The sequence below is a fragment of the Phalacrocorax carbo genome, chromosome 2 (genome assembly GCF_963921805.1).
Source record: "Phalacrocorax carbo chromosome 2, bPhaCar2.1, whole genome shotgun sequence".
Lineage (NCBI taxonomy): Eukaryota > Metazoa > Chordata > Aves > Suliformes > Phalacrocoracidae > Phalacrocorax > Phalacrocorax carbo.
Genome location: NC_087514.1, coordinates 67,732,996 through 67,745,430, shown reverse-complemented (window position 1 = coordinate 67,745,430; position 12,435 = coordinate 67,732,996). Strand labels below are relative to the sequence as shown.

Here is a 12,435-nt window from a genome sequence, read left to right as displayed (position 1 = left end):
CCAGACACAATGAGCTTTCTTCTCATATATACTCAATCTTAGAAACAAGAAATGAGGCAGGAGGACCTCATCAGAGACAAAAGTTATCTAGTGTTCTTCACCACATTCATCAGTATGACTTCCTGCAAGAACTCGGTCGCACAGAGGTTGTTCTGACTCCTCTGAGTAAAGTTAAATGTGTTGCAAACTACCAGCAGGAACACATACACTATTAATAAGTGCCCAGACTGGAATCCTCATTAGAGAAAAGATTAAGGAGTGCATAATTAGTCCCCATTATCTGTAAACTTATTTCCTCTTTCTGTTTAGTGAAGATAGCACTCGGAAAAGTGACCAGATGGACAACCACAGGAAGAGACTGTCTACGGAGGCAGTGCAAACTTGCCACATGGTGCCTTGTCAGTATAGCTCACTGGGAGAAATGGCTTCTGGGGATAGTGAGAATCATGGTTTCAAGCCCCATCTGCACAACAAAAACACTCCAGTAGCTTAGAAAAGGCATCAGCAAAATGCACAGCTGAAGCAGATTTAAAAAATCAGTGTACAAGTGAAAGAGTATGTTCTGCAACATTGCAGAAAACCCAGGTTTTGCCAAAACCTCCTTGGTTTCTGGATTCTAAGGCTGGGCCATGATTCTGCCATTCCATAGCCCTGCCTGGCTCTTTTTCTGGTCCAGCTACCTGTGACATTTTTCTTCTCTTCCCTGCAGAGAAATTTCCCTTGTCTCACAGTCCAGTGAATCTTGCTGTAAACTGGACAAATTTCTGTCCTGACAGAAATAAAAACCTGTGTTTGGTTTTATTTTTCTTACAGTTGATACTAAGGTTCTTAGTTCATTCTGCATTTCACTACTTTTCTAGTGAAAAAACCCTGAAAATTCCCAAATATCTCAGTAGTTTTCCTGACAGGAAGCTCATTTTCTTCTGTATTTCCTCCTAGCTCCTCACCAAACAATTTTGGACACAGAGTTTTAGAGTGCCTTATATGCAAACAGGCCTGGTAGCACTGGAGATGGTGAGCCATTTGAAAAACGAACAGTGAGTCCTTTTAAGGCAAATTCCTACTGAGAAGCAGGAACTGCCTGAATAAAGAGAACACTAAGCTTCTCAAGACCTGATCTAGCGCTTGGGATGCTTGTCTCTGCCATCAAAACTGTGTCACCCAGGAGAAAGTTTACTGAAATAACGAACCATGAAAATGGAGAGGAATACAGTCACAACTATAGGTATACAAAAGCCTCATCTGTTTCAAACTGTCTTTGAAGGCAGAAGACACTTTCAAATTGTCTCTAAAAGTAGTTACAGGAGTAAGAGTGCCACTATTAACTTCCTACCTTCTGGAAAGTAAGCAACATGCTAAGAAATCCTGAATTATTCATTAGCTTCAGAGCCTCAGTCCATGATGGCTTCACACATGAGCGTTCTTGATCAGGTGTTACTGAGTCTATTTTTCTTTGGAATAAAAGTAGCACACAATCCATAATTCGCATTATCAAGTGAGGAGGTTTACCCAGCTTGCGAACAGTTGCAATGTCAGAAGGTTTTATTGTCTGAAAAATTAAAAAAGAAAATAATCCATTTATTTAAGCAATCACCTGATGATAGAGATAGTTTTTGGGAAGACTGTATGTGTAATGCAATTGCTGCAGTTTTGCCGGTCACCCAGAAGAAGTACTGCAGAAAGCCCTTAGTACCACTCAATGACTGCTTTATTACCTGTGAATAGAGGGGGTACTGCCCATCTTACCTCTCCACTGCCTCAGTTTTCAGGTTTTTTCCTACAAGGATTAACAGGTCAGTGCTAGTCCTTTTGATATGTTTGTTTGGTTTTGTGTTTTTTTTTATTTTAAATCAGAAGCATAAGCCATATTATTACAAACAGCAATCATTAACTACATGCACGTTCAGAATATCTTTGATTCTGACCTGCAGGGCTGCCTCAGCTTCTTCCAGTGCAGGTCTTGCAGCTTCAAGCTTCTCTTCTGCTGCTGCTTTGTCAATGGCAATGTCATCCACAATGGCCTGAGCTTTGTCTTTTACCTTTTGCACCTGCATTTTCACCTGTTCGGCAGCTTGGGCTTTCATAGTTACTTCCAATAAAACTTCATCAGCTCTTTTTGAAGCTACAGCCAAATCTTTCTCCTTCATCACCAACTCTTTGGAGAGCTGATTTACTGAAACCTCAGCTTCCATCAGTTTTGCAAGACCTGTGTTGAACAAACTTCATTTTAGCAATAGGAAGACCTATTGAGAGAAACCTCAGTGAAGCAATCTGGGTACTTAAAATAAGCCACTCAGATTCATATTTAGGAACCCCAGTGAGTGATCCTTTTTACTGATCACCAGAATTAAGCAGGGGTAATATCCATTATCCATTTGCTATTTAAAGCTTTTTTTTTTTTAAATGGGTAAAAGTCTTCAGAATCTGTCACTTGATCACTTGTTTGTATTCTTATATATGAGAAGGACACTAAATATTAAGCACATGTAGTGAAAAGCATTAGTTTTGTGAATGGCACTCTTAAGAATTATGTGTGCAATTTCAGAAATTCATGAGGCCGTAAGAAGTACCAGAGTGTACCCTCTGTACAAAACAAAGAGGAGGAACCTGGCATCCTGAGCAATACAAGTGAAGACACAAGGAGACTAGGCCGAGCTTCTAAATTCAACATTACTTGAACGTCCAGATGAAATGGGGTAAAAGAAATTAAAGATTCTTGAGCAATGCAATGTTCCAACATTCTTATGAAGTGATGAGAAAATCACCCAGAAAAGCTATAAGTATAAAAATCCTTATATGTAAATGCATGCATCTAAATGCAAACGCATCATGTAAATCTTTCTAACCCTCAAAAAAACCCACATATGTTCCTTCCAGGCACCCAGCCACCCTCTGCCTATGGAGATATGTGTCCATAGCTCCGTTCTGCAACTGGCAACAGTGGGAGAAGAAACGGTTTAAGTTCACATTCACCTCCAAACAGCATTCAGTTTCAGAAACTCTTTAATTGTATACTGTTTATGACCTTGTGCACTACAATATTTTGGAAATTTTACATTTGGCATATAACTGTTTCTTTAAAAGATTCTTCACAGTGATTGAATCTGAACATTTACTTACCTTCCCTGAGATTTACTTTTAGCATGATTAAATGTGAAAACTAGGATCTCAGTAGTTCCTTGGTATGCATACATGTCAAAGCAGGAGTTTCAGGTATCTTAACTGCTAACTAATACTATTTTCAAAATTAATCTGCCACCTGAAACATGCACAAAGTTCATTGAAACAAAACCTCCGCATATTTGTAATCACACACAACACAGCTGAAAACATATGTGTCGGCTTCCAAATGAAAGTGAGCTCACAATTTAAATCCATACTTTAACATTCTTTAACTCAGATTCTTCTCACCTCTTTAAAAACAAACAAACAAAAATCAAACAGATTTTACAGTACCTGTTCTCATGCGTTCAGACAAACTTCCAACACTGGCAAACTTCTCTTTGTAAATAGCTTTGTAGCCTCCAATGAAGGACAGGTAAGATTTCGGAGTCACAAATGTCCGCCGCCTATATCGTTCAAAGTATTCAACACATTTTTCAGCTACGATATCTTGAAATGTTCCCATGGTGTTAACAACACTCTGTTTCACTTCATCTGTGCACTCAATATGGTAGGAAACTAAAAAATGCTGTGCAACTGCTACAAGAGCATCTTTAGGCCAGCGCTGGAACCAGTCCATGGTACAGCCTGAAATCAGACCTGGAAATTTGAGTGCACGTGTTCTGAATTTTTCCCCAACAGGAGAGAAACAAAGAACGACATGCAGGTTATTACGAACTCGAGCAAGAAAGTAATTATAAAGATTTTCACCAGTAGGAGTACGCCTTGGATACTCCCTCTTCATTGCTGGTATCAGGTCTTGTGTGATTTCACCTATTTCATCTCGTGCAAAAAGATTTGAGACTTCACCTGAAGCCAAAACATTGTTCATGTACTCAAGAAAAGATTCGTCTCTGATTTCATTGTCTGTGAATATAAAGACAATGCCCTTTCCTTTCTGCCCAGCAGTGCGGTACAAGATTTTCAGATCATCCAAAAGGTTATTGGTGGCATATGTTCTGGGATAGAAAAGGATTAAAGAAAAAGAACAAAAATTACAGATCATTTTAGGAAATATCTATCATCTGGCTCAGCTTCCTTAAGGCAAGAAAAGAACTACATAAGAAATTAATACCATATCTCCTGGTTTAATTTTTTCAGGGTTTTTTTCTTAAACATTTTCCCAAAGTGAATGATCAGTACCATAAATCACAGGAGAGGACGTGAAATCAATAGAATAAAATGCTGGAAAAAAAGATGGTAAGAGCAATACTTCATCTAAGGTAAGTTTGCTGTTTTGCTTCCCTACAGTCTGTGGATGTAAACTCTTTATTAAACTGAAGGTTACTACAACTGGATTAAGTTGTCAAGTAGGTTCTGATACCTGGAGCCATTACGTACATACAGCTAGATTATCCTTTGAAGATACTGAGAGCAGGTCAAAGGAAATCACAAAGAGACAAAAATAACCAAGACTGAGGTTTTTACTGTGTTATTTGGTTTAACTGAAATCAAGCCCCAGAAACGATGTTTGAAAATTATCATTTGGGCTGGTTAATTCTGCTGCAAATAGAGACCGTGACTGTTTTTTTATTACACCTCTTACAGCTGGTGTATACAAGTAAGATTCAGATGAAGTCCATGCAAATTCAACTACAGATTTCAGATTATACAATATCAAGTGAAGTAAATTAAGGTTAATAAAATGGCAGATATTGTCCCTCATTTCCTTAGCCAATTAAAGCTGAAGAACCCCTTTTCTTTGAAACCAGTTTATTATTTCCAAGAGTCTCTTCAAAGTCATAAGTAATATTTGCAATGCACACATGTCCCATTCTTCAGTATTTGAAAAGAATACTCTATTTTGAAATTAAATATACCATACAGAAAATTCTCCAGTTCTCTTCCAGCTCCATCTTACCACTGGTCTATAAATATCCCTAACGCAAGCACTACAGAACTTGCAAAACAATTTAACTCTTCAGTTTGCATGTGTCAGCTACTGTTATTACAGTTACAGTGATTTGTGATATTCTGATAAGAATGTAAGAATTTCTCTACTGAGTCAGAACCATAGAATCATTTAGGCTGGAAAAGACCCTTAAGATCATTGAGTCCAGCCAACTGCTATCCAACCAGAATAGCAGGCCATCTAGCTCAATACTCTTAACCCCAGCAATGGGAAATGCTACTTAGAAAACACGAGCCAGCACCCACTCTTACTGCTCATTTCTTTCTTCTCCCCTCCATCCTCATTCCCTTGTATTAGGACTTTTAGAAGGTATGTCCATCTTGTCCTCTTGGTATCCATTTATGAACCTGCTGATACTGTCTTCCTCCATAGCCTCCTGTGGCAAGCCACACAAGATGACTATCCGCTTTGTAAATACACACTTTCAGCTACCTCCTTTTAGCCCACCTCTAGTTAGCTGCATCAAATGCACGTCTCCTAAGTGACTGAGATATTTATTTGCCTTCTTAGTGCATTTTGAATCTTGCAAGTCTAGGGACTTTATTCTGTGACTCTACACATTTTTCTTTCTTGCTTTTTTTTGTTCCCACTGTTCCTTCCTTCTGCGTCTGGGACACAGGAAGAGGCTGTGATATTTCTTTCTTTCTCTTTCCTTTCATTAGAAACCTCATAACATAGTTCAAAGTCTTGATTTATCTCTCTAAGGAAGACTTCTCACTGTTGAGTAGTTTGCAGAGTGAAATACACACTGCTGGCCTCCACTGCTTACCCCTGGAAACCCTATGTCAAAAATGAAACAGATGGAAGGCAGTAGTTACTCCCAGTCACTTCAAATTTCTACAAATTACTAAATTCCAGCACTATGTATTATTAAGCTGTAGATAGCAGCTGTAATAACACAGTCTGTGTTACTTAAGCATCTATAGAAAAAGTTAGTATTTCCCCTGGCCATCAGCATTTGCCCACTATGCAAGAATACACCATCAGAATATTCCATGTTATCTTTAGTGCAAAATGGTATTTTGGTGGGATTTCACAAGGGTGCACTGCAGACTCAAAGGCTGAAGGAAAGACAGATTTCTTGTCAATAGCATAAAGGCAGCAAAACAAAGACCCAGGATCTGTCATCTGTAGACTGTGCATTTGCACAGATGCTTTTGATTGAAAATGTAGTTTACAATGAGGGATAAAATGTTTGACACATTTGCATTTCTTTAAGTTGATTGTGAGATGTTAATTTCTATGGCAAATTAAGGAGCAAATGTCTTTGTACACTGCACTATGTTACCTTGTTAAAGTAATCTGAAAGCTCTCATATCCAGCAATATATGACGCTAGTCTGGTCAGACTCTGTTTTCCAGATCCACCCACACCCACCAACAATGCATTTCCTTGTGGAGTACGAATAATCCGTGATATTTTAATCAAATGGATGATTGCATCCTGTGCATTGAGAGAAAAAGGAATAAAAAGATGTAAAAATAATATAACATGTATCAGCTAGAAGCACATCACCAAGCAACTGCCTCTCAACAGCTAGATGACTTCTCTGGAGCCTATGCCAAAGACTCAGTCCTGTACTCACCAAAATCAACAAGATTTCCCCCTGACTTCAGTGGGCAGTAGGGCTAGCCCAAGAGAAATGTCCTTCTATCAAGCTCATACAAAGCAATGTCAGATGCAGTGTTCGTACTTGGCAGAGCTGAGGGCATGTCCCTTAGGGGACAGAAGGAAAAGCAGAAAGGATGTGGATTATCACCCTCCCCCAACCTTTTAGTTGAGCTATTTGCAGGCTCTCTAAATAGGCTGCCAAAAGTAAAACACAAGTACACTACAGATATTTCTTGTTCTACTGCTGTATTTATCTTAAAGCAAGAATTAATCTGGAATGCCCTGAAAGTTTAACAAACCCCCCAGTTTAAAGCTGAAGAAAGCATCATGCATCAAGAGACCTTTGAGAAGGAAGTAACTTTAGAGATAGAAGATGACATTCACAATGCACACTGAAGAAACAAATCAGTTGTGCTTTGGGGAACTGCAAAGAGATGGAATAATTTGTGAGAGCAAAGGCAGCCAGGAGAGAGCAGCATGGCTTTATAGGGTTTATTTATAAGGCTTGCTGGATACAGGGCTAGCCATTCTGGGCTATCTCCAAAATAATTTGATAGAAATGTACAAGATCCATTTATCAGTAAGTGCAAAAGACCTGACATTTTCTGTATTAATATAATTACAGGCACTAATACCTTGAAAAATACTAAATCCATCTTTGATCCTCTGATGGTTTCATTGTACTGTTGCATGAACATCTGTAATCTTCCAGCCAAATAATCCAAAGATGGGATAGGCTCGTAAATTTTAGGAGCCTTCAACTCTGCATCATCAGGTTCATCTCCAGTAGCTTCTGGGACATCACGCAAGAAATCCACAAAGTATAATTCTGTGGATTTATCTTCAAATAGATTTTGACTATGTTCTGCAGTAGCAATCTACAACAACACATTAAGGACTGCTTAGTAACAGAACATTTCATTGACCTCTTTCTGTGGCAAATACTGGAACACTATTTGCCTACCTTTTTCATCATATCTTCAAACCAGTCTTTATCACTTTGGCTGATGAACCTGTCTGCAATAACACGTCTGCATTCATGCTGGAACAAGGCTACCAAAACACTGATGCTCTGGCAGACTTCAGAAGTAACTGTAAGTATTCCTTGCCAAATACGACTGAGGTCTCGTAAATTAAAGATGTAATGAAATTTAGCTGGAGTTGGCAACATCTACAAAACAATGTCGTAAGCTATATTCAGATAACTACTAAATAAAAATATTTTTTTATCTAGTGTTAAATAAATATGGAATTTTTCACAGACTTCAAAATCAATATTGCATTAAAGCAGAAATACATGCTTGGCATTTAAGAGGTAACAGTAAAAATGAAGAAATGACAGTAGCAATGACCAGCTCTTTAACTTCACATAGATTTAACTCAAGTTTCTTTGGATCTTTCAAGTCCCACAAGCATAGACTGAAGGGTAGCCAAGACAGGTTAGTTAATGATGGCATTAAAGGCCACATTAAAATGTCAGTATTGCTTAACCTGTGGTGTTGCTCCTGCCCTTTCTTCCCATTCATCTCTGTCACTGCCTTTTGTCCTTTCCAAGAACATGTGAGGAAAAGTTCATGAGGAAAAGTAGATGAGAAAAAGAAAACAAATGAGAGTGGAAAAACGAGAAAAGAGGATTTGAAAAAATTAACAACTTAGCAAAAGCTGTATTTTCTCTATAGGCAGTTAATTAGCAGTAACAAGCACCATTTCTGTTGAATATACTGGTCAATAGTTGACTGGACAATAGTTTCAATAGAACACACTCTATATCTCTGTGTAAGCCAAATTTATGTCTACAGTTGAGTTGTTTGGGAAATTCTGACCAACATTTTTTGGACTAGAAAATATCATTTATCAAATCCCTGCATATCCCTATCTTTCTACCACCCTCCTCCACTTTCTTCATTAGAAGATCAAATCTGGCACATATTTCTATGCTGTAATTTCACTCTTAACTTTTAAAATTTCATTCTACACATAAATTTTATTTTCTATTTCAAAGCAACATTTGTTTAGGAATTGCAGTTAAACATTTTTACAATCTGTTTGAAATGGAAGAAGAAAATATTTGGTATTTACTAAATACCATATTTCATTTGATTTGAACTGGTTCCCTCTCTGCCAAATTTGAATTCTTTCCTTTAATTCAGATCTTTAAAGTTTCTCACAATCCCAAACATTTTTACAGAATATTCCTATCTTATTTTTAATTTATGATTCCTTATGCCCTTGATATTTTCTCAACCAGAAGACCTCTAAATCTTCCTATCAGCTATGCTGACTATATTATACTTACATAATGTAATTCTTAGATTAGCTATAGAAGGCACTGTATATGGTTATGATTTTAGTCAGCTAACTAGGTGCTGATAGCTACAAATTCAGAACACAGGCATCAGCCAGTAGTTATACACACAGGTCACAGCTTCCCATTATGAAGAGTGAACGCACACGACAGTACAAAAGACCTGGGTCTGGTTGCTTTGTCATAGTACAGATATTTCAAAGGCTTCTTAACAAATGTAATTATACCTTCGCTTTTGTTGTCTGCCAAACCTTTCGAGTTGTAGATACTAATGCTGAAGCCAGTTTACATATTTCTTCAGGGAAACCTCGTTGTTCACAGAAATAGCCTTCAGCTATTGTTTGAAATATTCTATCAATAGAGGAACTGGAAGGCAGTGTGCAGTTGTAGATGGTGAACTGGCGTTTCAGGCGCTGTGGGATGTCGTTTCGACCTCCCCCAGGGTGAATCATAGCAGCTACAAATTGGGTGTCAACCACATTTGTGAATTCTCCTGGCTTCTCCAAATTGTAGAAACCTTTCTGTTCCATCAGCTGTCTTACAATCTCATTGGTGATCTAGTTGTTGAAAAAAAAAAAAAAGAAAAAAAACCCGAGCAGTTAAGTATTTCAGGGTTCTCAACTTTAAAAAAGGGAAGAGAAAATCTCCAGTATAACAAATTAGTGGACAGAAGAAAAGACATCTCTTATCTTTCTTAATTTCAGGTATTCTGCTGGATACTTCAGCAATTTAAAAAGCTGTACAACATGGTACCAAGCGCTCTAATGCAGTGGATTGGCTGCATGTAAGCTTCATGTGCTAAGTAGCTGTGGACATGAGGCCAGACATTCAACTAGACTTCCATAATATCAATCTAAGAAAATTCAGCACTTTAACGTTTCAAGCCAGACTATATATTAAGATTGACAGAAGCACTTAGTGACAAAGAACGGTCAGTTTAGCACGAACTATAGTCACACATTCACTTGTATAGAGTCAGCGATGGAACAGGATTAGAGCTACACTGGGAGCAGCAAAATTACTTTTTCTCAGCAGTAATTTTTTTGAATTTAAGTCAGATTTTCTGAGATAAGTCTATAGGTATTCATTTATCAATATCTCAAGGCATCTCACTAGCCTTGGATGTCAACTGTGATGTTAGATTTCACCTAATAATAACTGTACTTTAAAGTCCAGAGCAGATGGAAGGAAAAAGTCTCTGACTGCTTCTTTGATTTGCATGCTTCCTTTCCCAGACTGGTTCTTAGTACAGCTAGTTTGGAAATTCTGCAAGCTCTGTATATAACCAAAACAAAAGGCTTAAAAGCTACAATGATTGCACTAAGTGGCTTGATGCTGACCATAATCTTTTAGGACTGACACCTTATCACTCCTGGCAAAAACTGGCTTGGGGAAATTGCTTTTAGTGGACGTACTTGGTCTTGTCCATACTATGATAACTTTTTCCTAAACTTCCCTATTTTTGCAACCCACAGACCAGCATTTCCATCAGCAGCAATGGTAAGACCCCCAATTCCCAAATGTTAACGTTTTCCATTTACCTGATCACCCCATTCATTAATCACAGGCATGTTGATGTCATCAATAAAGACAGTCAATTTTTTCCCTGCCGGAGGACCATATGTGGTGCCCATTCTTTTATCTATGTAACTTTCTATGCTCCTTTGGAACATATTTGGCAGAGTTGCAGAAGAAAAGTTTAGGCATTTGGTCAGGTGAACATCAGGATCATATTTGCGTGTGTAATCCTGCAAGATAAACCAATTTTAAGTAAAGTGCACCGGTAACTCTAGATGAATTCAGCCAAAAGGAGACACAGATGCTCAGCAGCCCTGCAAAAACCAGACATGTACAAAATCTCAGCCCTGCTATTAACTTCAAAATGTCAAACAGCAGTTTATTTAAGATACATGTACCATCTCCAACCTCTCCGTTAATGTTTTGCATAAACTTCCTAAGTATTAAAATGTATAAGCTTTTAACAGACCTCACGAAGTGTTACAAGTAGATGTTGCAACTCAGGATGCAAATAAACTTTGCATTAGCAGTTGTTAGGGCTTTTCTAAATTCAAGCTGTTAGTGATGGTCTGTTACAGCAGTCTGCAAGGAACAAGTGAAAAATTAAATCCTTTTTCACATTTACACTGCAGCACCGTATCTTACAACGAAGGCAGTATAAAGGAATGGTAGTGTAAAATCAAACCCAGCTGCATTGTGTTCACTGATATTTATCCTTTCTTAATGAAGAAAGGAATCCTTTGGTTTTATGAATGCATACAATTCCCACAGCTGCTGCTGATGCCCTAAGGCAACAAAGTTCCATTTTTCATATTTAGTGAGATTTTATCACAGAACCAGAAAGAAAAAGATGTAACCCTGGAGTCATGCTTAGGCATATATATAAAGCACAGGAAATATTTTGTTTAGCAAGAGTCTTGGGACATAAAAATAGTGTTAAAAATTCCAGACTTCCAACATTATTTCTTTTTAAAGATTAGCTCTTCTGCAGTAACAAAGTTGAATATCATTTAAATTCTTATCTTTATAAGAGGTTAACTAGAAATGTTCCCATTTTGGTAACTCAGAAAAATAAACCTGGTTAAGCGCTCTGCGAACAACTCCAGTGAGACATCACCCTATGTGACAATGGAAAGGAATATACAGCTAAGCCCCCTCAAAATATTTTGGTGAATAGTGCTAAATTGTTAATTTTGTTGCTACAAGGTTGATAAAATTATCCCAATTTAAGAAAAGGTGCCCTTCAGAAATAAGTTTTTCTTGGACATCACACAAATGACCATCTACACATGCAATGTACATGCAACAGCCCTGTTTTGGTGAGTACTCTTGACAGCTGATGGGTTGGTGCAGCTCACTGCTCAGATCTCTCCTTGGGGCTCCAACAGTTTGCACAAAACCAGTGTAACAGGTGCAGGTGCCCAGGTGCTGGCAGTGGGGGCTGTGGAGCAGCCCCTTGCGAGAAGAGGACAAGACTTCCCCATGCCAGATGCAGCTGGTTCCAGATGGCTCCAACAGACCCACCAGAGCCCCTTAGTGTGTGTGTAACAAAGGGCAAAATGCTGCCTGGCAGTTGAGAGAGAGAAGTGAGAAAAATCATGAGAGAAACAGCCCTGCTGACACCAAGGTGAGAGCAGAGGGAGTGGGCGAAGGTGCTCCAGGAGAGATTCTCCTGAAGCCCATGGAGAAGACCATGGTGAGGCAGGCTGTCCCCCTGCAGCCCATGGAGGTTAACAGTGGAGCAGATATCCACCTGCAGCCCATGGAGGTCCCCACGGCACAATAGGTGGATGTGCTCTGAAGGAAGCTGTAGTACATGAAGAGCCCACATCAGAGCAGGCTCCTGGAGGGAGGCAGAGGCCTGTGGAGAGGAGCCAATGCAGGAGCAGGTTTTCTGGCAGGAACGGTAGCCCATGAGGGACCCACA

The 12,435-nt window shown here is 38.7% G+C and overlaps 1 protein-coding gene across 1 annotated transcript in view; it reads right to left on the bottom strand.

Moving 5' to 3' along the window:
• LOC104050918 (dynein axonemal heavy chain 5) overlaps positions 1-12,435 on the bottom strand; it is a 178,554-nt gene that overhangs the window by 74,926 nt on the left and 91,193 nt on the right. The window contains exons 51-58 of the mRNA XM_064443197.1: positions 10,532-10,738; positions 9,218-9,547; positions 7,650-7,856; positions 7,321-7,563; positions 6,363-6,517; positions 3,457-4,121; positions 1,926-2,206; positions 1,334-1,549 (exon numbers count right to left, since the gene is read on the bottom strand). Of these exons, the coding sequence (XP_064299267.1) occupies positions 1,334-1,549; positions 1,926-2,206; positions 3,457-4,121; positions 6,363-6,517; positions 7,321-7,563; positions 7,650-7,856; positions 9,218-9,547; positions 10,532-10,738 (2,304 nt within the window). The remainder of the gene's footprint in view (positions 1-1,333; positions 1,550-1,925; positions 2,207-3,456; positions 4,122-6,362; positions 6,518-7,320; positions 7,564-7,649; positions 7,857-9,217; positions 9,548-10,531; positions 10,739-12,435) is intronic.